General features: G+C 37.1%; 1 protein-coding gene across 2 annotated transcripts in view; it reads right to left on the bottom strand.

The window, feature by feature from the left end:
• Positions 1 to 1,998: 1,998 nt before the first annotated feature.
• The window catches only part of LOC120514212 (guanine nucleotide exchange factor VAV3), a 307,554-nt gene continuing 282,113 nt past the window's right edge, over positions 1,999 to 27,439 (bottom strand). For both annotated transcript variants that reach the window (XM_039734454.1, XM_039734453.1), the window contains exons 24-27: positions 23,473 to 23,560; positions 18,969 to 19,098; positions 14,159 to 14,310; positions 1,999 to 5,606 (exon numbers count right to left, since the gene is read on the bottom strand). In XM_039734454.1, coding sequence (XP_039590388.1) covers positions 5,562 to 5,606; positions 14,159 to 14,310; positions 18,969 to 19,098; positions 23,473 to 23,560 — 415 coding nt within the window. In that variant the 3' untranslated portion in view covers positions 1,999 to 5,561. The remainder of the gene's footprint in view (positions 5,607 to 14,158; positions 14,311 to 18,968; positions 19,099 to 23,472; positions 23,561 to 27,439) is intronic.

The raw sequence follows: 27,439 nt of genomic DNA on the forward strand, positions 1-27,439 counted from the left end.
TTTCTGCATATTAACACTAAGGTATACATACGGGATGGTTCGTTGAAGATTCTTACTTGCAGAAGTCAGTTACTTTTTGGAAATCCAAGTCATTTTTAACAGTACTCCTACACTGACCATGCGTGGTATCTACAAGCACTGGGTAATTTATGAGGAGCTCTACAACTCAGGTAGGTAAGGCCTTGGACTTCAGACCCTGAGGTTGCTACACTATGTGACCCTCAGCAAGTCACTTCACCAGCCTGTGCTCCGTTTGAGACAAAAACAAAAGGAAATGTAACCAATTGTGAGTCACTTTGGATAAATGTGTCGGCCAAATAAATAAATAAATGTAAATGTAAAACACTGGCTAAGGACTCACATCTGTTCTCAAAGCAACTTCAGTTCCTCATGGCATGGATTCCACAAAATGTTGGAAACATTCCTTTGAAATCAAAAATTTTAATGGTTGAATGAAATGAAAATGACATTTTTTAAAATTTAAATGAAGCAGGTTGTGTGACATTTCACTGCCATTAGGCAGAAAATAAAAAGAGGTGATTTCATAGGCTGAAGGGGTGTGGAAATGCAAATAGACATTTTTAATCTTTTTGGAACCGTGCACAAAATCAAGAAAAATGGCCGAGAATGAAGAGTCATGCCCAAGCCATTTTTTCATGCCTAATGGATTTACAAATAGACCAACTGAGTGTGAAACTGCCTCATCTGGCAACTATGCTCTCTGCCAGCCTTATTCAGGAGGATTTCTCGAGTTGGCCTTATCTGTAGCGAGTCCACCCACAAAACACAAGGAACACAGAAGAACATCCATTATACACGGGTAAATACCAAAAGCACATTATTACAATGTACACCTACAGTATAAAGAAATGCTTGAAATTAAACAAAGGAAACACAAAAGGAAAATGAAGCTAACCCGACAGTCTCCCTGTGCCAGTCAGTTTGGGCTCAGTAATAACCTGAGAGCCTCTTCAGGACACTTGCTGGCCCAGCTGCCTTGCGGTGGCATTCATTCTTGCATTTGTGTTCTTTGGTTCCCCTTTTCACTTAACACTCCATAGTTTTGGTAAGTTTATCTTTAATTTCAGCTTTTTGGATGTTCCATTTCCCAGTTTTTATTTATGTTGGTGGCTTTTGCTTCTTTTGGATTTTTGTTGGTGTCATGCATTTCTTTATGTTATTATCCTTAGTATTTTGGTTTTTGGATTTTTTGATTCTTGCGGTTAGATTTAGCATTTTGGTATTTTTGAATTTTGATGTTTGTTTACTATCAATATTTTTGATTTATTTTTGTTGCTGAAACTATTTAATTTAATAAAAAAAAAAAACAAATATGAAAAGCTTTTAAGGTATCTTGACGTCTTTGGTCCTCCCCCTTTGAGTAAATATTTTGGATTTCAAATGCTTATCACCATTTGCTTCTACTATGAAGTAGGAGTTTTGCCTAGAGCTTCTGGATATTCTTTTTTTTTTTGTTTTTAGTGTGATTAGGATTAGGGGTAGGGTTAGGATTAAGGGGTAAAGGTTAGGGTTAGCCAGGGTCGCCAGGAAAAGGAGGTTCATGGGCAATGACATTTCTTGCTAATAAATGTGAGGAAAAAATAGGTGCCAATTTTTAACTGATTGTATTTATTTAACTTGGTTTAAGACTGTGCCACTGTGTTAGGATGTTCTTCAGATCTGTAGAAGGAGAGTGCCATTGACGTTTAAAATGCATGACTTTATTGTGTAGCGGTTGGAAGTGTTTTCTTTCTTTTTAAATATTCTTCTTTTTTGTGTGTTCAGACCCATAGTGTGTGTGTACATCTATTTATTTCTTTCTTTATCTATTTATTTAGTTAAATAGCTTCTGTAAAAAGACAAATTTCCAACTGGGGACACAAACAAGTTATATCGATGCCCCATGCTTAGTGGCATACATTTTGCTAGGACCCTTAAGCATTTCTTCCATTAACACTTCCTAAAGTGAGGATACTGAACAAAAGAAACTTTTCCAGATTTAAAATATGAAAAAACATTGTACAGTTTATTGTGCATTTTATACATATAATACAATACTTTACATTGATACACAGAAAAACAAAAATCAAATTGCACAGATAACCGCAAAAGAATTGAGAGAATTTGTAACATGTCCACTTCATCAGGGGCAAAATTTTACAAAATTCCTATCTCTTTGGCATTAGAGTGGAAACAATTATTGTACTGTATAGGCATATACACATTTCTTTTATTGTTAAAGTATAATACACAAATTCTGGAACAACATCTTATACAATTCAGTGCATGGCTTTCACTTCCCAAAGCATTGAGACTGACAAAAACAAAAAAACATAAAATGTAGCTTACAAGTCCAGTATCTTCCTGTCACCCCCATGTCTACTGTTTTTATTACACTATTTATCTATTATCATGTCTCTTTAGGTTCTCAATAATAGTTCATACGAATTTGGTTGTGTTACATTTGGCCGTCTCCTGCTACAAAAACATCAGCCACAGCATCTAACCACCAACGTCATAGTCACAGCCACTTACACATTTTACCAGTTTAAATTATTCAATGATTACAAGGATTTCTGCAATCAAAAAACAGAAGACACTGTGAGTCACCACAATGTACACAGGAAGCTCAAATCTTTAACACTCTGAATTTTAAATTGTTACAAAATGGAGTGGATATCATCCTCCGTCAGGAGCAGGCAATCTCACATTATGAAACTTGTATGGAACTGCTAATAATATTGTGGAAATTATTCTCAAGGCTGTATTCCATGTATATTGTCATGCGGTGACCATTTAGCTACTTTTAATTAGGAATGAAATAAAGAAAGACCTGTAAGGAGTGGTGTTTTCAATGCTTCTCTCTCAGTTCCCACATCACAGACCCACGAGTGGAGGAGACATCTTGAGACCGGACTCCGTCTGCTGGCACTCCTGCAAATGGAAACCCCACGTGTACTGCAAATAAGGACACAAAAGACCGACCCGTTGTGAAGGAGATCGGGATGAATTTGCTTGAGACTCAGAGAAGGATGTGATGGCTGCCAAGGCTTCCTGCGCCCCTGGCTACATACAACAAATGAGGAGCCTTTCTGAGTGTCAATTTTATTTGTTGCATTTATAAATTCATAAGCACTTCTAATGGATGATTAATGAAAAAGGAGTTGTGTCCTACTCAAGGGAACGTTGTTGAATAATTCCAAAAAAATTCACTAATGTGCAGAAGTGGACATTCACCAATGGAGCTTTATGAAGTGTTGTGGAGCAGCAGATGTGTATGATGAGACATTTTTCGTTTACCCTTTGGAAGGAAACCTTTTCTATTTTATAGAAATGAAATAAAGTTGAGTTACAAATTTTATTAAGAGGTATACAGAACTATTAAGACCTCCGCCAGCTGCAAACGAGTTTTGCGGTGCGAATGCTGCCATCATGACGTCACGTAACTGTAACGTTCCTAGGCTGGTCTTTCAAATTGACCTTTTTAAAGGAGTTATAGACCATATAATATGCTAAATATTGGCTTTACTCATATGCTGGATGTTATTTAATGTATTAATGGTTTTTTTTTTATATTTGACAAATAAACTTGACAAATTCATTGTTGATAGGCCTACTATTTTTAACACTGTGGTTGCAACATTAGTCTGAGATTAATCTTGTGTTCAAAGTAGAAAATAAAGAATGTTTACATCATATGAATATAGGCAATGATAATCATTTCAAATATTCAATTTAACATAAATAATGTAAAATAGTCGATTAATGCGTACTATGACAAACCAGAGGGGTTTATGCAATATGTTCAAAATGGACATTTTCGCTTTTCTAATGCATCTTGGGAACTGAACCAGAGTGCAAATTTATAAAGAACACAACCTTTATTGTTGAATTTTTTTTTTTATTATCTATTCAATTTGAATAAGACTGAGTGATGTTATGTCAAATGTATATATAAAGCAGTATAGGAAGCAATTATCAGTTTTGCTAATTTGAAAACAGTGAGAGGAAGTGTATTGTTTAGAAACAATGGGCTTCTTTTAGGATAAAGCAAAATAATCTACATTTTAAAATGAATTGTACTTTTCTATTTGATAATCAGAATTAAGTTGATTTTCTTTTTGATTACAGCACATTCATCAACACAATAAATATAGCAAGTATAGCAAGATGTTTCTTTTTCAAGTTCTTTTAATGGTTTTGAAGAGCAGTAATAGAATTATCCATTCTATTACAGCTCCCTGATTTCATTATGCTCTTCCAAATTCCAATGAACAATTAAGGAACCAGCTAGTGGATACAGTAAATACTAGCTGCAGATTGCTAGCAACAATTTCATTTTAACAGATTTTCAGATACGCAAATTACCAAACGCAGCAAGAAATCCAAATTCCGTGTTTAAGGATAAACGGGGTTAGGTGCCACTCAAAACTACCTACCGGGTCGAATCTTCTCTTCTCAGAATCGTACTGTGTGTGAAAACAAATCCTTGGCAACTTTATCAGTTGAAATTAACATTCTGAGGAAACATTTGTAAATTCACTGATTAGTTAAAAAAAAAAAGCCAAGGTAATTAGTCTGGATTCATTATAACTGCTGGCCGAGTCCGAGGCACTGATGACATGTGAACGGCCCTCCTCTCCCAGTGATTTACTGCCAAACCGCAGCTTATAATTACCCTTTCAGTTAACACTGTCAGAGGCATGCTATGGAAATTCTGTACCAGCACTTAATTTACTGTCTCTGTTTTCTCTCCATCTTTTCTAAAGCTTTTGTTTTGTACCAAATCATTTCATCAAGTTGATCAGTAACCTAGCATCACACAAACAAACAGCGACTTCTAAAAAAGGTCCTTTTAAGACAAAGCCAGCTGCAAACATTTGCATTTGTTTCATGCAAAAACATGAAGTAATGCTGCTCTCCCTGTAGAAATGTTTTTTTAAGGTTCTGATTGTTATCCAAGCAGACAGCATCTGTGCGGATGAAGTGCATAAATCCTTACAGTTTTCACTTTAGAAAGAAAATGGTACATGAAGTCATCAATAATAACACAGGTACGTAGGATGTTAAGAAGGTCAGCCTTGGTATAAATCCACAAGGTACAACACAGCAGCTCCAGATTTTCGTAGCTCATCAAGGAGAGCCCAAGCTGGGCTGGGAAGTATTGAAACATTTACTAGGAGCCGAGCTGACACTGCACAAGAGCAGAAAGAGTGACAAGAAGAATGAAGCTGTCTATAACGTGAGGTTCTTCAGGGAGGGAGAGCTTCTGGCTCAGAAGCTGGTCCCTACTGACAGCCGACTGGCAGGCCTTTACTTGTAAAGCTGTAGGCGAGCCATTAATCTGTCAACACAAGCTTGTACAGATTTCCCTGCTTGTTGCATTTGGGATTTAGGACAGGCAGCACCACTTTATGGACTGAGGAGTGTGTTGTTATCTGTTTGTCCCCAAAGGAAAACACACGCATGCCGACTTGCCAGAGTGAAGCCTTGCTGGTGGCCCACATGGGTGGCTCAGAAGGAGAAGGCTTTTTCCGATCCTCTGTTGGGTCCATTTTGCCTTACTCATCCTCCTCTTCCACATAAGTAGATGGAAACCATCCCACCTGGAACATACAAAGGAAAAGAGAAAGTGTGAATAAGCCCAAACAAAGGTCACTTTAAAGATAATCTTTTAACAAATAATTTACAAGCAAGTAAGATTATGTTGCTGCTACTTTAAAAATAGCTGGTATGATAATATCTATAGTAATAGCAACTTGTAAGATTGAAGCTCTGTACTGACAGTAGAACGTCAGAGAAAAAGTGTTTTTCTTTTCTCTGGATATTCTGAATCTTTGCAAAGTTCGACACTGACAACTTGCAGACTTTTCTTCAAATCTTTTATGTTAACAAATAATAATTTTTTTTTATTTAAAATCTGTTTTAATACAACTCAGAGTTGCGGGTGGCCATTACTCTCCATGCAGAACTGCGAAGCCTTAGATGGGACATTAACTCTTTTTCTATATTAATTTGTTAAATAAATCAAACCTCCTGACGTCCCATACAAATGTAATGTTTGTCTTCATTCTAACAATAATTTAAATGTATATCTAGGGTCAGCCATAAGAGCACCTCAGAAAACGTCAGGATTGATTTGGAGAGGCTCCTCTTGACTTACGGAACTCCACACAATACTTTACAATGAATAATGGACTTTTAGTGCTGTGGCGGGGAGTGGGCGGGGCTAAGGCTCACTCTGTGTGCCAGTGTGATGAAATGTTTAGAAAGTGGTCAGCTAGTCCTGCACTGCACTCTTGCCTCTGAGGAGGTAAGAGACCAGAGAAGGAGGAGGATGGCATTTTATTTAGGAGGCTGAAGCAGCAGAAAAAAATTATTATTGAATAAATTATGAAAATGTTTAATCATGACAGGAATTACTACAATGGAGCGAGACTTTAAAATGAGATCAACAATATCACAGGGTCACAATTGAAAACTAATTAAGGGTAAATTTTGCACAAACACTAGGAAGTTTTTCTTTATACTGAGATCCATAGATTCATGGAGTAAGTTAAGAGGTAGTGAGGTAGAAAGTAGGACTTTAGGAACTTTCAAAACTTGATTTTAAGTTACTTTGGAGGAATTAAGTGGCTAGGACTGGCAAGCTTTGTTGGGCTGTTCTTGTCTAAATCTTTGTAATGTCCTAATGTTTACTGTGTGAGCTAAGCTGAGGTTGGTTTCTCATGGCATCAAGAAGGATTACGATAAAACCTTCAGAAACTGGTAAGTAGTGGTATTAAAAATGACTTCTCTTACTTCTGGTAGACCTCGAAAAGAGAAGGATAACACTTTAGTTTAGGAGGCTGAAGTGGAAGAAAATGTTTATTATGTGAGCTTAACTGAGGTTGGTTGCTCATGGTATCAAGTAGAGTTAAGATGAACCTTCAGGAGGTGATCAGTAGTGGCATTACAAAATATTAGTAATGCACAGCCTTGCACCTATTCAGGTGGACCACAGAATATGAAAGATGACACTTAGCAGGCTAAAGTCGGGGTGTTGGGGGGAGAGATTGGCCTTTTAGTATACAAAGAAAGATTTGAGATGCAACCTTTAGGAAGCATGCACAAGTGGCATAAAGTAAAAATCCACCTTGTACAGCCCTCTGCAGAAGGGAAGGCTACTAAGTTTAAAACAGTTAAAGCAGAGAATCGAAATCAAAAAGCAGCTTGTCTATGCACTAAATACAGGAATCAAAGCACAGAGTTCAAAAGCAAATGTCAAGAACTATGACTTGTCATTTTCTACCCTGCTTAATCCAGACCAGGATCGATGGTGGGTTTGGTGGTGGGGGCTGGAGCCTTTCCCATTGAACATAGAGCACAAGGCAGAAACAAACCCTGGACGGAGCTCCAGTCCATTGCAAGTCAAACACACACACCCGCATACCAAACACACACAAGGGTCAATCTAACATCGCCAGTTCACCTAAGCTGCATCTCTTTGGACAGTAGGAGGAAACCCACACAGACAGTGGGTGAGCATGCAAACTCCACGCAGGTAGGGCATGGGATGGAAACTCAGGTCTCCTTACACAGGCTACCACTGTGTCTTCCAAGTCATAAACTGGAAAGACTAAATAGGAAAACTAATACACGCACAAATTTAAACTCTTTTGAATATCCGCAAACTAAGATAGAGATGGATTTGATGTGCCGATTCTTAATATTGGAGTACTGATAACATTAATCATGTAACTTCAGGGACTGCATTTCATAGCAACCATCGTTGCATCATGATGACAAAATGGTGATACCCTGGGAACAAATTTCATTGTAAAAAATGAAGGTAAAATTCAGCACCTCAGAAAACTTATAATAGGTAATTACCAGCAAGAAAAAAAGGCTTAAGCAAGCGTACATTAAAATGACCAACATACTGTTATGATCAGTTATGCTTTTGATAATATTCTGTCCTTATTCTTGTATGATTTTTGATAAGCCATGTGTCTTTTTAAGCTTTTGCATATTTACAAAGTTCTAAATTTACTTACATCTTACCATAACGGCATTTTGTTTTTCCATAGGCACCGAAATTCTAGAATTCCCTGGAATGTGCTCTCTTGTGACACCACTTAAAGCGACACTATAAAGTCGATCCCAGGCATTTACCGGTTAGCTGAGTTTTGCGGATAGAAATTCTACTTTTGTGTTTCTAAAAGTGTTTTATTATGTTTTGACTTTATTTAATGAAGTTTGACATTTAATTCTTTTGCTTTGACTTTGGGTTTTTTGACCCATGCATCTTCTGGTCATTATTGTTAATCTTATTGTCGCTGTCGCTTGTGAGTCAGCATATATACACAATAATAACACAGTGAAGTTCACATAAAACAGATTCTCTAGGCCAGAGCATTCCAAACTGGGTGTCACAGTGCAGTCTGAGGGGTGTCAGGAAGGTAAGGGTGTAATTTAAGCTTCAGTTTTGACTTTCAATATAGAATGAATATGGGACTCTGGAACAAACTACCGAGAATCTGGATGAGATATTGGGAGAGCTTAGCTATTAGCTAAACAAATGGGCCTGATGGACCGAATGACCTCCTCTGGTTTGTCAAATTTCTTACTGTATGTTCTCATGTTCTGTATCTGCAGTAGGATGTGAAAATTTCAATTTGAATGCTCATATTAAAAATAAGAATAAATTCAAATATTGTCAAATGTATACCTTACATATTCTGGCGGCCGAATATACTTTATCCTGTATTTGCATTCTTATATTTCCTATTATTAATATTTTTACTTTTCTGATTGTGGTATGTCTGCTAAGCATGAAGTACCTATAACTCATGTAAATGTTGCTTAAAAACACAGATGGAAACTGAAACTTTCAAAAAAATTTGTCAGTTGAAAGCACAACACTTCACAAAAAGAGATTCTTATTGTGCACAAATTGATATGGTACAAAAAAAAAGCAGAATGTGATTGATCAAAACCGAAATAAAAAAACACAGCAAGTGGACAACATTAACAATTAGGAGTATGGGACCTGAGCCGACTTCTCAGTGTCAGAGATCAGTTAAGTCCTGCAGGCAGGAACAGAGGCTCAGAGAAGAATTTCCGGGAGTAAACTAAACTCCGTCTGTCATTTTTTCCCACCTTTGACAGTTACAATAAACACGTAACACAGGTACCTTCATATTTATTTAACATCATCCATTCATCATAGGCATTCTGTGTCAATTTAAAAGACACCTAATGTGAATTTCTCTTTAAAATTGAAAAAAAGGAAAATCAGAAATATGTTAAAATAATGAATGTCTACAAATGCTTGATGAAGCAATGCATGCAAACCTGTGACACGTATGACCTAAAATCAAAGAAGTTCATAAATCTCAACAGGCATATGTGAGTCAGTAACTTTAGAAATTTTTAATAAAAAAATGACTAATTATAAACTTAGGGTTGTAATTGTCCAGGCACATTATATAGGGGTGTCAAATAATGACCTTAGGGTGAGTCGCCATAGAAAAAGTTTGGAAAGCACTTCTATAGACTCATTAAATTAAAATTCAAACTTTGATGTGACTTGTTAACTCATATTTGGTAAAGAACTGATAGCACTGAGTAAAAGATAAACTGAAAAAAATGTTACAAAGGCTGTCGGAGCCGAAACACATTGACAGAACTGTAAAATATCGTTTAATTCTCAATTTATTTTCCACATAAATGTGTGTATTTATATAAGGAGCTTTTTAATACTTCTGAGAATAAAATGACTCATATCAAGATATATATTGATTGACTGCACCAAGAGCAGAATACATTTGTTTTCCCACATACTGTACGTATGATGCAACCTTGTAGGCAGGTCGTGCTTTGCAGTCATTTCTTGACTATCTACTGTGCAGTGTTATCTTTCTTGGAGTTTTATTTAAAATTGCAAAGATTAAACTTTGACTTTTAAACAAATTATTTGTACATGTGGATATTTGGCAGGCCATTTGTTTTTTGCCAAGGGATTTTATATTTTGCATTAACGCATGTCTTTAAAACAGTGTCACTTCTGTATGTAAAAATTGTAGTTTTGAAGGAAAACACAATTGAATATCGTAAACAGTATATTAAAGACATATTTTTGTCTATTAAGGATAGCTTGCTTACTTGTGCAATGTTGGCCTGATTGTGAAACATTTAGAGGGTGTTCCATTCTGAACAATTTATTTGTATTGTTACTACATATGCATTGAAAATAAAAATAAAGAAACAGAGTACATTCTATAGTTGTGGCCAAAAGTTTGGAGAATGACACATGTATTGGTTTTCACAAAGTCTGCTGCTTCAGTATTTTTAGATCTTTTTGTCAGATGTTTCTATGGTATACTGAAGTATAATTGTAAGCAATTTCATAAGTTTCAAAGGCTTCTATTGACAATTACATTACGTTTATGCAGAGAGTCAATATTTGCAGTGTTGGCCCTTCTTTCTTTTTCAAGACCTCTGCAATTCACTCTGGCATGCTGTCAATCAACTTCTGGGCCAAATCCTGACTGATGGCAGCCCATTCTTGCATAATCAATGTTTGGAGTTGTTCAGAATTTGTGGGTTTTTGTTTGTCCACCCACCTCTTGAGGATTGAAAACAAGTTCTCAATGGGATTAAGGTCTGGGGAGTTTCCTGGCCATGGACCCTGAGCCACTTAGCCTTATGGTGTAACGGTGCTCCATCATGCTAGAAAAGGCATTGTTGGTCACCAAACTGTTCTTGGATGGTTGGGAGAAGTTGCTCTCAGAGGATGTTTTGGTACCATTCTCTATTCATGGTTGTGTTCTTAAAAAAATTGTGAGTGAGCGCACTCCCTTCACTGAGAAGCAACCCCACACATGAATGGTCTCAGGATGCTGTACTGTTGGCATGACACAGGACTGATGGTAGGGCTCACCTTTTCTTCTCCGGACAATCTTTTTCCAGATGCCCCAAACAATTAAACAATCAGAAAGGGGATTCATTAGAGAAAATGACTTTACCCCAGCAGTCCTTAGCAGTCCATTCCCTGTACCATTTGCAGAATATCAGTCTGTCCCTGATGATTTTCTTGGTGAGAAGTGGCTTCTTTGCTGCCTTTCTTAACACCAGGCCATCCTCCAAAGGTCTTTGCCTCTCTGTGCGTGCAGATGCACTCACGTCTGCCTACTTCCATTACTGAGCAAGCTCTGCACTGGTGGTGCCCCAATCCCGCAGCTGAATCAACTTTAGGAGACAGTCCTGGCATTTGCTGGACTTTCTTGGGTGCCCTGAAGCCTTCCTCACAACAATTGAACCTCTCTATTCTAACTCAACCAGCATGATAAAGTGATTTTCAGCCTTGTCCTCATCGACATTCTCACCCATGCTAACGAGAGGATCACTAAAAATGATGTCAGCACGTCCTTTCGTGGGAGGGCTGAAATGCAGTGGAAATAGGTTTTTTGGGTTGAAGTTCATTTTCATGGCAAAGAGGGCCTTGCATTAATTGAATTCATTACAATTCATCTGATCACTCTTCAGAACATTCTGGAGTACAGTAATCCCTCGCTATATCGCGCTTCAACTTTCGCGGCTTCACTCTTTTGCGGACTTTAAATTTAAGCACATCTCTATATATTTGTCACGGATTTTTCGCTGGTTCGCTGCTTTCTGCGGACAATGGGTCTTTTAATTTAGGTTACATGCTTCCTCAGTTTGATTGCCCAGTTGATTTCATACAAGGGACGCTATTGGCGGATGGCTTAGAAGCTACCCAATCAGAGCATGTATTGCATATTAACTAAAACTCCTCAATGCTATAAGATATGCTTCCCGCGTGGCGCTTGTTTTGTTTGCTTCTCTCTGTCTCTCTCACTCTCTCTGCCTGACGGAGGGGGTGTGAACAGAGGGGGCTGTTTACACAGTGGCTGTTTGCCTAGAAGATAGGACGCTCCTCTACAAAATGCCGCTTTATCACGGTTCTTCTGTATACTTAAAAGCACGTATTGATTTTTTGATTGTTTGCTTTTCTTAGCGAGCGCTCTCTCTGACATTATCTGCTCCTTTGAAGATAAGATATGTTTGCATTCTTTTAATTGTGAGAAAGAACTGCAATCTCAGTCTTGTAATAAAGCACAGTTTAAACGTTTGACTAAAGGGTGTTATTTCATGTCTAGAGGGCTCTAATAATGTTAACAGTGTGGGAGAGTTTATAAGGGCTTAAAATATATAAAAATAACCATACAAACATATGGTTTCTACTTCGCGGATTTTCACCTATCACAGGGGGGTCTGGAACGCAACCCCGCGATCGAGGAGGGATTACTGTATTTAGAAGGTCGTAAACAGGTTTTCTATGCTCTAACTGCGAAAATATTCGATTTATAAATAAAGAATCCTACTTCGCGGAAATTCATTTATCGCGGCAGAGTCTGGAACGGATTAACAGCGATAAATGAGGGTTGACTGTATATGCAAATTACCATTATCAAAACTGAGGCAGCAAACTTTGAAAATTAATATTTGTGTCATTCTCAAAACTTTTGGCCACAGTGGAGACGGAGTTTCCAGAACATTCTAGTATTAAGTTTGGAGTTTCAAGAACATTCTAGTAATAAGGAGGAGTTTCTATTTTAGCTCTTTTTGATGACAGCAAAAATTTCAGCAAAGAAAAAAAAAAGTGAAGGGAGTTTAAAGGCTGGGCAGTAAAGGGAAAGCAGGAGAAGAATGTGGCAGACGTGAGAATATTGAGGTGGATGTGTGAAGTCACAAAGAAGGGCAGAATACGAAATGAGACAATCAGAGGTACAACAAGAGAAAAGAAGGGGGGGTATCTAAGAAAGTACAAGGAAGTGGCATGGACATGTGATGAGGAGAGGCAATGAATATGTGGGCAAAAGAATGAAGGGAATGGAAGAACAGAGGAAGAGAGAGAAAGTAAAAAGAGACTGGGAGGAGGTACAGAACCAAGCTCTGTGGAGAGGTTTGATCAAACATGTCAACCCCACAAAGAACTGGAAGGAGATAAAGAAGACGTTTCTTAAGTTTATATTTACATTTATTTTCTTTATCTAAAGTGACTTAAAGAGGAGGTCAACACAATCAAGTAAACATCAGTTTGGGGACTGTTAGGGATCAAGTGCTACAGAACAAGGTTACAAAATTGATCATCACACCTGAAGAGCTCACAACAAAATACAAGCAAGTTACAACTCCTAGGTTACAAAACCCAACAGCTAATATATGTCAGAAAGAAATACAACAAAGAAGAGAGTCTTCAAACACTTTTTAAACAAACTGAGGAAATCAGAATTTCAAATGGAAGTGGGCAGCTTGTTCCACAAGCTAGAAGCTACACATGAAGGGACTGGACTAAGATTTCATTTAGTGTTTTGTCATCTGAATGTATGCACTTGTGAATTATTTGACTGCCTCCAGAATGATGATGTTTGTTATGGGGCATTTTTCTGTCATTAGTTTTCTGAGCCTGGTGATTACGGCAGCACTGGGCACAAAGCAAAAATAAACCCAGGCTGAGGGCACCAGCTCTCCCAGGACACAATTATGCACACACCTGAAAGTATTATCATTATAACATAATTCCATCTTGGCCTGCTTTAAAATGCATTCCTGCATGAAAATGTTCCCTGGGAAAGAAACTAATTTAAAATAATCTGTGTATCAAAAGCTGTGAAAGTATGCAACCATCTACTTTCTTACCTGTCTATCCAGTTCAGGATCACTGGGTGTAAATATATTAACATTATCATTACCTTTGCAAGTGCAATAATGTTCTTTGTTAGGTTTGCTTCAGGGGTGCCTTTCACAGTTCACATAGGACTATTTATCCAGATCAATCATTTACTTCTAGTTTATACGCAGCTTATAAATATTAAATAACATCAGGCTAGAGCAGCAACACATATAATGGCAATAAATACCGGAAAGGTCTATCTTCGAGGGCCAAGACAATGCCGATTAGAAAGCAGAGAAATTCAATTTCTCACTTAGACGATCAGTTCCTTAGGGTTTTATTATACCTTCTTTATTATTGCCTAGTAGAACTCTGGTGACCTTAGGTCAGTCATTATGTGAGTGTGTAAGCTCCCTTCGGTATTTCTCTGTCTACAAAATGAGTAAAAATCTCTCATGAGATTAAGGCGATTCTTACCCTGCCGTTTGCTTCCCCTCTCCACCAGCCATTTGCTCCAGTCTTGGTATAGATCTTTACAACATCTCCTTCCGATAATGCAAGCTCCCTCATATCTCTGGGGCAGAAGTCATAGCGGGCTATTGCAATTCCAACCACCTTGGGAGTGAGGACTTTAAGAAAAAAAAAAAAAAAAATCAAAATAATCAATGTCTTTAAAAGAAAGAAATAGAAAAATAAGACCAATTTCTCATATTGTTACTAGATCAATGATGATTCTTAATTCAGCTGTACAAATAATCAGAATAACAGTTTATAGCATTCTCACACCCCTTAGATCAATTCAAGGTGGAGCAGTGGACAAAGCCTGTCCTGGCAGCACTGGGTGCAACACAGGAACCAGCCCTGGACAGGACACCAGTTCATCTCATGACCCACTGGCATGGGCCCAATTAATAAGAGTCTCAAGTAAGCCTAAGCTGCAAGTCTTTGAGCATATAGGAGGAAAACTGAAGTGCCATAGGAAAACGTAAGCAGGCATGGGAAGAATGTGAAACTCTACATGACCAACAACTAGGCTCGGACATGGGACACTGGAGAGCTTGGGCAGCAGCACTAACCATTGGATGGGTGAATAAAAATGGGGCTTAAAAAGAATTTTTGTGTGGAAGTGTCAACTTTTTACCAAATGCTTAAATGACAGTGTATTATTTACTGTTGAAATATATTTTCACAGATCAGTTAACAATAGTTTATAAATACAGACAGAAAAGACTACATACAATATATATATGTATTCTATTGGTACCTTTAATCACTTTTGTTTTCTAATGGCATTCAATTTTTTCATGAAAAAATTAAAACAAATGTAAAATAGCAAAAGCACGCATGCGTGAAAGAAAATAAGAATATTTTAAGAGACCCTTATGGCTTACAAGCATGCAAAAGCAGGTTATCTGAAGGAATAACTCCAGCATTTCTGCACATTTAATGGGTTACTGGCTCTACATATACACAAGCCAAAGACACTCACAAATGCAAAGCAAGACAAATGAAAGAAAGCTATGGCTATACCTGACCAGAATGGAGCAGAGGAAGGGGGGACAAAGCTGTAACCAGGAGGTGCTACGAAAGAGAACCCACAGAACAACGGGGCTTAGAAAGTGAAAAGAGAAAGAAGAGACGTAAAGAGTAGTAAACATTATCTCACCAAAAATGAAAAGCAATATAAAAAGTCTTCATTAACATTTAAAACATGAGGAATGATGTGATTATATGTACTCTTGTGTCTATATGGGGAAAATGGAGCCATAGTTTCATTATCATTTCTGACTATTTTAGCTTTGGTCAGTGAAAAAAAGTGAAACTAATATTCAAATGATACTGTAGTAACAAGAAGTCCCATTTAGTTTTTGGGTTCAGCTCTTTTGTAAACTAGGTGGCCACCAAACAGATCAATGAAAATATTTTGGACTAAATGAACAGAATGCCAGTTACTATGATGATTTTATATAAAGTATGACTTCAAAAAATATGATTACATTAATTAGTTATTTCCTAATCCTTCATCCCATGGACCTTCCTCCAAAACATGACTTAATATTCAGACAAGTATAGAGATTTAGAAGAATGAAAGAAACTGAGAGGGTTAGCAAGGCAGAAGATTTAATGTGTGTTGTTTTTGTTTTTATTATTGTTCTATTAATAACATGTATGTTATTTGTGAGCTTCTGTAAAATTGTAATTTTCCCTTGGGGACAAATAAAATCTAATATAATCAAAGATAAAATAATGTAATCTGCAAAGTTGTGGGACACAGAGTAGTAATGAATAAACCGAGGAAGAAAATGTAAACAGTCACTAGTCCAAAAGCTGAATATGCTTAAAAGAACACTCCACCTAAAAATGGCATCTCTGTATATGTTACTTACCCTATATAGTCTATAATGGTGGCTGAGAAAAACTTTAATGTCATGATTTCATCCACAAAGGTGATAGTTTCCCATTTAGTTTAGTGATTTTTCCAGAAGTAACTATTTACGATGATTTTAGGAAAAAAAAAAAAAGCATGCATATAAGTGGATAACTGACACGTGGATTATGCCTCATGATCAACGTGCAATATTTTTGTCTTCTTCTATGGATGTTTTGCACATAATTTGCTATTGCACAACCAATACAAGAAACTTATTTCTCTCCATTCTGCATAAAAAATTTTTATCCACCACTAAAGTACACGGGAGAAGTAACATATAAAAGAAATATTATTTTTGGGTGGAGTATTCCTTTCACACACAAGTGCTAACCACTGTGTCACCATGCTGCCTTGTGTGGATTAACGTTAGTTGTTTCTAAGTATTTCACTGTGCTTCCCTTTGTGGAATGAGTCTGTACAGATATCCATCCTTCACATCAGTGTATTAAGAGCTGTTCCAATGAAAATATTTATATATTTTTGGTTTCTTTTAAGCTGAACAGTTAAATTTAATTTGTTTGAGTGTCCCATATTAATGACAACATTGTAGGATTTGACACACTCTAGTATCATGGAGCCACTTTGTATATAAACTTGGAGTGAGCATATTCCCAGAAGGATAATGTAGGGTCAAAAAAAAGAGGAAAAGAGGAGTAAAAGAACAAAAATGGTAATGGGGTGAAAAAAATCCTTGTGTGTCAAAATAAAGAAAATCTAAAATTCATTAAAGTTCAAAACACTAAATGCGTGGCAAGGAAAATGCAGACTTTAGTTCTGCCGATTAAGAAAACACTGAGTGAACAAATGAGAAACCTTAGTGTTTGGTTTTGGCACTCCCGGTTTGATCATGACCTTAACCTGTGCCAGTCAAAATCTGATTTAGCAAATGATGAATTATTTTTATTTGGTATTTCATCCAACTAGAGAGGTATACAATGAAAAGTGAACGACATGTGACAGGTATGTATATTTAACTAGTTTATGTATACAAAATTGCATACTGTATCTAGCTGTTGACATATGCCATTATTATCAAGAATGGTGAAGAGGTGCTATTCTTAGGCATACCAAGTTTGGGTACTTCAGTCAAAAAGTTGGCAAACAGGCGCAAAATGACACAAGGTGCTCAGACATAGCAGAGCTTAGATTAGTCTTAGAAATATTCAAAAAAACGTTTAGCCAACCCCAGCCCTGGAGCCAGACACAGCCATTTATCATAAAATGCTGACAGAGGTGTGAAGAATACTGTAGGCTGAAACATACGCCACATTAACAAAAAAAAAAAACAGCACAGTACAGCAGCGACAGGCAGAGGGGTACACCAGTGCACACAATCAATTGGTCCTAGGCCTTGACGGAGTTCAGGATCATTCTACTTAAAAGGTATTAGAAAAAAGTGAGAATGGGTATGGAACCATCAACACTGGGCTGAGCTATGCTGATAGACCATGGTAAAAGACTAATGTAAAGCGATCAGAAAAAAAGAAAGAAGATGCAATAATTGTTGACACAGTAACAACAACACTGAGTAGATTGCCCAGATACCTAATGGCAATAGATTACTTGAAAGGGGTCAGCAAAAGAGCTATAGCCGCTGAGGGCACAGGACAATTAACAATGAGTAGATTGTCTAGAGACCTTATGGCAAAAGATGACTCTAAAGCTATCATCAAAAAGTGAGATAGTACAACTAGGTGGGCACAGAACCATCAACCCTGACCAGCAAATACAAAAAAATTGACAACAGAATACTCTATAAAAGTCAGCACAATTAGTGAAGCTACAAGTTGGCACAGGAACATCAAAAAAGGGCAGCACATCCAGATAGCTTATCATAACATACTACTGCTCTAAATCTGTCAGCAAAAAGACAGAAGATACAACTACAGTGGGCACAGAGACATTATTAACCTTTGGGGTCATGTCCAGCTCAAGGGTAAGTTAATGGTGAGATAGCATGAAAAGGATTGTCTTAAGACAGTCAAGGTCCTCAGATACATGTTGACCGACCTCTAAATGCTAAAACATATGGTATACCATATTTCTGGCCAGTGTTGTTCTTCCTTACCATTTTTGACCAAACTTGTAATTGCTCCAGCAAGATAATGAGCCATATTATAAAGCAATTAATTTTCTGGGAATGGTTTCAGAACCTAAGGGCAACTTTGCACAACCAAAGCAGTAAGCCCATTAGCAGATTTTAAATCAATGAAGCATCTATGAGATTTTCAAAATGGAACGACTCAATCATGGGAAGCTCATGTCAAATTCCAGTTAGTAGAAATAGAGGGTTGCAACAGACCACTTCAGAGAGAGGTTACTCTATATTTAGCTTATTGTTTCGAAAACACTCTCTTCTCAGTATCAAAAGAATAACAGTTCATTATTTAAAGACAGTAAATATCTGTTGATTGAAAATCTCTGAATGTCACAAATACAACATCACCAAATTACTGCTAAAGTGTGAAAATGTATGAGATGGAAGACAGTGTTATTGATACCTTTGTAATCCTGTGGTTACTTTATTTTAAGAATATTAAGCCAATATGAAAAAATTAAAACATTTCCATTGCCACTACTAAAATAATGTTGACCCCGAATAAAAAAAGCGATGGAGTGTATATATGTGAACATGCACACCTAGAAAGCAACACATAAAAACAATGACAGTGCCATATACAGCCAACACACAGACTAGGCCAACAAAAAATGTGGACAGTGAGTTTTGAAGTGGTGAACACAGCCAATGGAGTGACTGAATGCACTCCTTTACCAGAAGAATACTTGGTCAACAACCTTGACTGTAATGGGAAGCAGCATCACAGGGAAAAATAAAGTAAGTGTCTTTATACTCACTGTTGCCCGCTGACCGGATCCTCCGATGTGCGGCTGAATTCTCCGGTTCTTTGAAAGGAAAGAGCAATGTTGTGTCCAGACTTCGGAATCCTTCTTTCAGAGAATGATGCTTGTAATATTCAATTAGCTCCTGTTATTACAAATGATTCTCAGATTAAGCCCCTTTCCATCCAAATAATCCACATTTCAAAAATGTAAACAAAGTTAATATGTTGGGTACTAGTTCATCCTTTTGGGAATATCGAGTTGTACTTTTAACTTGGCTTTTTTCTTTTATGATGGCCAGCTCTAAGGGTGGAACCAAAACCCAGAGGAACAGTTCACAGAATGGGAAGTGTAATCAGGACAATACCAAGGGGTGGGCATTATTATAAAAAGGCTGTCACTTTGAAGCCATATTGGTTACTGAGGATAACCATTTGTTTCTAAGAGGTGAGACACAGCTTAGCGAAATCTTACTTCTTTGTGGTTCAACAATCTTCACCACAAAGTGTATGCAAAATTCTGCTGTTTGAATCATTCAAGCAATAAAACAAAACAACGCTGGCTTTTAGGAGCTTTTAACAAAAGTGAAATACTATTGTGTTCTGTTTATTTCTAACACTGTAGTAGCAGTTCATAAGAAACACTTATAAGAAAACATATAAATGACCAGTACACCGCTGCTCAGCTAGAATTGGTATTAAAAAAGGACTGTTACATCCAGACATGCCTAGCAACTGACATTGCAAATTCAAATTTGAGTAAATTATCATGTGTGCATAATACTCTACACATGAATCTGCAATTCTACCAGAGAAGTACTGTAGGCCCAAACTGAATTACGTGGAATGAAATGAAAGAATCATATCTTTGCTGAAAAATGTGAATTTGAGGCACAAATGTACAAAAAGAAACACAAAATCAAAGCCACAAGAGCAAGTTTGTTCAAATAGACTTTTATTGTTTTACAATGCTAAATACTGTGCCATGGTTCACTCCTATAAAGAGATTTGTTTTTAATTATCATGCCCATGAACTGATATCCAGACAAAAAACAAAAGACAAAACTACAAATTTGTGTTCAGTGCTACCTAAAGGTGTGAATCGGTTAACAACTTAAGGCTCATAACTTTGACTCAGTCAGAAGATTTTCCCTTCATACAATAAATATTCCAATGCTTCTGTACATGATGCTTCATGTACTACATGTTCTACTTGAGCAACTTTGCTACAAAAAAAGGAGCATTAGACGATGCTAATAAGTACAGCAACTGCTTTGTCATGGGGGTGTCACAGATGGACCTCACTTCACCTGTGATGTCCCTACCTTAACCTTTGTCCATTTATTTGTTAGTCAGGTGTCAGGCTAACATGCAGCAGGATCAATTCATTTATCATTAACTTATTCAAAAACAGTAGAGTGTACAGAATTCAAGCAGTGGAACAGGGAACAACGTTTTATTCACTCATTACAAATCTTAACCATAATGTCCTAAACCCCTAAAATGTACCTGAAAATAAAGTAAAATAATTACATATGGATGTAACGTTTTACCCATAATACAATGGAAGGATACCTAAAGTGCCCTTAATACAATGGAAGGATACCTAAAGTGCAATTCTTCTTGTGTTATGCAGGGAGCTGATCAGTGTTTCTTATAGGGCCTCAGGCTGCAGTGGCTGAGGTGGAGCCCAAACTGTTTATTTGTCCCTGGTATTTATGTTCTTTTTACACTTCTTGGGCCAGTGGGGCCTTGAAGAGTAGGGGCCAACATGGTAACCCTTGACCAATCCTGTACAGGTTCTACCTAACCTCTCAGTTCTTTCATTAGCCTTTTACCCATGAAAACAGTCTCACAGGACGCACACCTAGTGGTTTCACACCTTCAGCCCACACTGACCTTAAACCAACTTCTTTACCAGTTCCAGCTGGTCATGTGACTAGCCAAGCACCTCAGTAAATCTTATAATAGAGTACATTCTAGCCAAAGTACAATGCCACCTAAATGTTCCTATGTTTTTTCTAGTACATGCTATTACTACTATTGTATAATGTGTCTAATCAATACATACAAAAGATATACAGTAGGAAACACACACATAAATATTCATAGTCCATCTCTATATCAGCAGGTGTCATTTGGTTTGAATGATTCATATTTGAGTTACTTTCATCAATGACTGAAGTCAAGATTTTCACCTGGACACAATATTTTCCATGCACATTACATATATACAATTATACATATATATATATATATATATATATATATACTAGCAAAAAAGCGTCCTCTGACTTTCAACTGTTTTTACTTTCAGTAAACTTAATGTGTAAATATTTGTATGGACACTAAAAGAGTCAACACCATAAGACATAAACTAAAAATGTTTCACAATGTGTCCCTGAATGAAGGGATCCTCAAAATCAAAAGTACCAGTCAGTATCTGGTGTGGCCACCAGCTGCTTGAAGTACTGCAGTGCATCTCCTCCTCAGGACCAGATTTGTCAGTTCTTGCTGTGAGATGTTACCCCACTCTTCCACCAAGGCACCTGCAAGTTCCTGGACATTTCTGGGGAATGGCCCTAGCCCTCACCCTGCGATCCAACAGGTCCCAGGCGTGCTCAATGGGATTGAGATCCGGGCTCTTCCACTGCGAGGATGATCAGCTGTCCTTCCTGTCTCCCTGTAGCGCTGTCTTAGGCGTCTCACAGTGCGGACATGGCAATTTATTGCCCTAGCCACATCAGCAGTCCTCATGCCTCCCTGCAGCATGCCTAATGCACGTTCACGCAGATGAGCAGGGACCCTGGGCATCTTTCTTTGGGTGTTTTTCACAGTCGGTAGACAAGTCTCTTTAGTGTCCTGCGTTTTAGAACTGTGACCTTAAATGCCTACTTTCTGTAAGCTGTTAAGATCTTAACAACCATTCCACAGGTGCATGTTAATTAATTGATTATGGTTAATTGAACATGCATGGAAAACATTGTTTAAACCCTTTACAATGAAGATCTGTATATCTGTTATTTGGATTTTTAAAACATTATTGTTGAAATACACAGTCCTGAAAAAGGGACGTTTCTTTTTGCTGAGTATATATATATATATAGTAACACACATACACCTCCAGTATAATGAAAGACTATCCCCACCCAAATTAAACACACAATATAAATTTGCATTGCATTTCAGTGCATTTTACATGTTAGATTTTGTGCCATAAGTAAAAATAAATCAATCATATGGCATACAGTACATTGCATTTCTTTCTGTGACTATGCATTAATCACGTTAATCCTAAAAAAAATCAAATGAGCAATCGCCATCAAGAGGCCAAGCAAGGGGCATCAACAGTAAGGCTATGAAGCACTCCAATCATGACCATAAATCCTCTGTCACTATCATGAGGTAAATTATCTAAAACTAGTAAATATTTCATAATATGAGCAGACTGCGCCCTTCGACAAATGACCATAATTACCGTTTCACTCGTAGTGCTGCTATTTAAATTGCCTGGGCCGAGGAGTGCCCATTCCAGGGACAGTGGTCTGTAGAAAACTGTGGAACAAACCTGATGCTCTTAAGAGATTTTGCTGTCAAACACGTATCTGGTATTATCCAACTAATAAGTTTGCACATCAGCTGACCACTATATTATTATCTCTTACCCTATACTACGTTATTGGCAAAAAGATAAACTTGTGGTAAGGTGGGACTGCTGACTCCATTAGGAGGTAGCCAGTGGTGGAGCAGCTGCTTGGTACACTTGTTGCTGAAGTGCTTTCATTAGGCTGCTGCTTCAGAATATGCATTGCTTAATTAAGTATGTCACCAATGTTTTTTAAATCCATTATATTTTTTCAGCATCAAAAATGTTTGTCAATGTGCAAATAAAAAAGAAAAAATGAGACAGCAACATAATGGGAATATGAAAAGAAAATCTGAAAAATCAAAGCTTGATGATCACATTAAAGCTGTCCAATTTAGGCCTATATAGTGTATTTAGTTAAAAAAAAACTATCTACACCTCAAAAAATTAACCAAAACTGTTAATTAGCACAAAATCATTAGACTCTTTAAAAAAACAGCAATTTTTTTCAGCAACACCAGAATTATAAATGTCAGTGTACATTAATTCACATCATCTGTGGAAGAACATGTTTGTAGTGGTGAGTGCACCAGAGCACAGTCATGACTGGAACACCTTCTTGTTCCTGGTGTTGACGCCCCTCGTCCTTCCTCTTAATGTAGATTGGTCATTCAGTGCGCAATTAAATGAACATAAATTCAAATCAAATACAGCTTTGTACTGAATTTTAAATTGGCTCTAACATGATAGAAATCTTTTTAATTTAATGATGACACATGTCAAACGTAAAGCATTTAACATGTTGGATAACATTTAATTTTGACATGGGTAGCCTTCCATTTAGTATGTGTATGGTAAATAAAAGTATGACTTAATATGCGATTGCAAAGAGTATTCATTGTGTTTTGGAAGAGGAAAAAAAAGCAATACTTACTAAAATATTTTTAAACTTCTTGTTCTCTGCAATGTAGAAAACCCCATCCTTTGCTAAAATCTTGATGTGCTTCACATCGTTGTTGTACCTGTAGGCGATATATAAACCGTGATCCTAATATTCTGATGAAATAATCAAATCAATAATGACCTTAAGGCCTGGTTCAGTAATAAGAAAAAGGTGAATCTTTTTGGCACAAAACCTCATTAGAGTTCCAAAGTCTAATTAACAAACTGGATTTACTGGGTGAGCTGCGGATGTAAATCTGCCATGGTGCACTGAATTGTTTCTAGTACAGCTAATTGGAAAGGCGTATTTTTTGGTCACGCAAACAGATATGAAGGTCAAATTACCTGGTGTGGTTTTCCTTTACTTTACAGGTTTTTTAAAAGAACTGAACACAGATTCAATATATCTAGAAAACATGTGCACTGTACACCATATCCTACAAAGAATAGGTCTGTCACTCATGTATTACAATGTCAATGGTAAATTTGTTTGTGCGTCATTCACATTTCACCTGTCATTTCTGAGTCACCAGATAGTTGTCTTCCAGGAAAGCACTAAAAAAAACATCCATCTAGCTGGGCCTGGAGCTTATCTGGGCAGTATCAGGCACAAGGCAGGGACCAACACTGGGCACATTACTGGTCTATGAGACACCCACACTTGCTTAGACACAGTTTAGAGTCGCCTATCAATGTAGCCTACATCACTTTTGGGACATGGGAGTTAAACTGGGGCACCCAAAATAAAAATACTGCAGACACTGGCAGAACGTGCTAACTTCACAGACAGGGACTGGGCTGATTATTTAAATTCTGCCTTCAGGGCTGTGAGAAAGCAGCAGTAACAATTCCACCACCCTTATTTAGCAGGTACTGTGGCACACTAAATACAGGGGACAAGTCTCTTCATTTTAAAGCTAAACAACTGTGTGACCCTGAGCAAGCCACTTAACCTGCCTGAACTCCAAAAGTAAAAAAAAAAAAAATCTAAAAAACAGTTACTAAGTACTAAGTATCTGAACTTGTAAAGTGCCTCAGAATAATATTCACTATAGAAAGAAGCCAAGTAAAAAAAAAGGCAATTTATAATATATTGCTTATCTTTTATAATAATGACTGCCAAAGCTCAAATGATGATGGCCATATTGGGGAAATTCTGGAGGACTCTTTTTAATAAAACAAGGCCAGTGACAGACCTATAGTGTTAATGTGTTTATTAAGCTGTACCAAAGTTCCCTCTTAAATTTAAATATCTCAAAACCTAAATAAATAGGAATGGAGTTTAGATACTACTCTCATTCTTCTCTCTCAACAACTTTAAAAAGCTGGCTGCAGTGATGACTGAGCCCTATAAATATACAACTGAATTTTTTTAACGTACTTAGACTATATATTTCAATGTTTTACCATTTATTGATTTCATGTTACATTCGTATTTATAGGTTGGTTTTGGATTTTTTGTTTTAAAGGAATGCTTCACCCACAAATGAAATGTGTTTTTATTTGTTACTTACCCCATTTAGTTTGTAGTAATGACCAAGAAAAAATCCTAATCTCATGTTTTCATAGAGAATGGAAAGGAAAAAAGTTGATGATATAATAGAACCCAGTGACGACCAGTGATATACAATGGCAAATGATGTGAAAAACGTCCATGGTAAAAAGAAAACGATTCTCTCATTACCCGTGTCTCATAACTCACATGTTAGTTATCCAGTCATATGCTCAAATCATGCAAAACATTTTTTGCTAAATCATTATTAACAATTACTTGCATAAAAAGCAGGGTACATTGTAAATAGGAAATGATTTCCATGATTCTGAGCTTTTGAAATGAAGACCCTCATCTTTGCGTCATTCACTGCTCAAGAGTCCTGCCTTTAATTCAAAGGCAAAGTATTATGGGAATGCGTTTTCCTGTTTACAGTGTATGCTACTTTTTTCTGGAAGTAACTGTTAAAAATAGTGTAGGAAAAAAATGTATGCATTTTAAATGTTTTAGAGAAAGCGACTGGATTATGTAACTTGAGTAACATAAGAATTTGTTTTCATTTTTCTATGAATGTTTTTCACATTGCTTGCTGTACTGCACAGATCGCCATTGGGTTGTACAACAGGGGGTCCTCGGGTTACAACGTCGCGACATACGACGTTTCGAGTTTACGACGCTCATTCCCATAAAAACTTAAAAAATTGAGACATGAGTGCTTCGGATTACGCTGTTAGCATCGTACTTACAGATTTACGGGGGTGAACTAGTTTGGTTGCATGTGGCGAAAGTATGCAGCATATGAGTGAGGGAGTTTGCGAACTTAAGTAGTTTTGTTGCATGCTGTGAAAGTGAAAGTGAAAGTAAAAGTACGCGGTGTATGAGTGAGGAAGTCGAACTTACAACGCTCAATCCCATAAAAACTTAAAAAAATTGAGACGAGTGTTTCGGCTTATGCCATTAGCGTCGTAGCGGCAAACTAGTTTGGTTATGCGCAGTGGAAGGATACACAGTAACACAGCAAGGGAGTTGGCGAACTCGTTTGGTTGCACGCGGAGGAAGTGTTCTATTTGTGTTGCTTTGTTTGGCAACTTTTTGGCCCTTATCATGGCTCCTAAACGAAAGTCAGAGTCTTCAGATGGTAGTGTTTTGAAGAAGAGGAAAGCCATCATGATGGAAGTGAAATTAGATATTGTAAAGAGATCAGAAGGAATAAAGGTAAGGAATTTATTTTTACACTCATTTTTTGTAATTTTTTGCTGTTACTACAGTACAGTGTACAGTACAGTATATTTATGTCCTTTTCCTTTTTCTGTGGCTTAGTTGTGTTTTTATGTTCTAGATTATAATTTTGCAAATGTGTTAGGATAAGTAAATGACTTGGGCTAGGGTGTGTTTCGACTTACACCAAAATTCGGGTTACATCACTGTTGTAGGAACGGAACTGTGTCGTAACCTGAGGACCCCCTGTATATAATAAACTTTTTTCTCTCATTCTACATGATAACATGAGGTAAATTTTTTTCAGTCATCACTTCAAATGTCATGGGGTACATTACATACAAAAAACAACATTTTGGATGGAGTATTTCTTTAATAACAAAAACTCAACAATGTTTTTAAAAACTGGTATTGGTGAGATTCACTCTTAGGCAGCTCAATGCAAAACAAAGCTCTGACATGTCTTATAGTGGTATTGCACTCAATTTAAATTTGAAGATTTTGCCATCAGAAACAAGGGTTAGACCACCATGAATCAGGATAAACAGATTTCATAACTCCTCTATTCGCAGTATCCTTATCATTTTGATTTCTAAATCACCTGTTGCAAATACACTTTCCTGTAAAGATAATAAACTCTACCTAAAGTTTAAGCAGATGCTTATAACAGAATAGCATCCATTTCCCATAAAGATAAAAACATTTTCTTTATCTCATCTGTTCAGAGTAAATATCTCCTCCCAAGCTAATCAACATAGTAAAGTTCTCACAAGCACACTAACTCAGATGTCACCAATTACCCTCACAAGTACATTTTTAGACAGTGCTGAGAATATCCATCTGAGAGAGAGGAAAATTTGAACAGAAGAGAACAAAACTGTAAATTATGCAAAATTTTGAACAGTCATTTCAATTATTTTTTTTTTATTTTAACACTGAATAATATGATTACATTATTGCTTCAGTGAAGAATCAGGCAAATATTAGAGTGAACCTATTAACTGTATAACGGTTGTTGTGTGTATGTGTGGGGTTGGCAGTTTGTACCTTTCCCTAGTCCTATTAGTAGTGAAATGGCTGGATTTGTAATGTCAGCATATGGTTCATGTGGAAGGGAGCACCTGGCTTGGACGGCCAAATAAACTGAGGGCAGAAGCCGATCATACTTAAAAAGCTGTGGTGGGTGAAAGGTGAAGAAGAAGGGAAAAGAGTGCCAAATCGGAAGAAGTCAGACTCCAAAAAGTAAAAG

Source organism: Polypterus senegalus, chromosome 14 (genome assembly GCF_016835505.1).
Source record: "Polypterus senegalus isolate Bchr_013 chromosome 14, ASM1683550v1, whole genome shotgun sequence".
NCBI lineage: Eukaryota > Metazoa > Chordata > Cladistia > Polypteriformes > Polypteridae > Polypterus > Polypterus senegalus.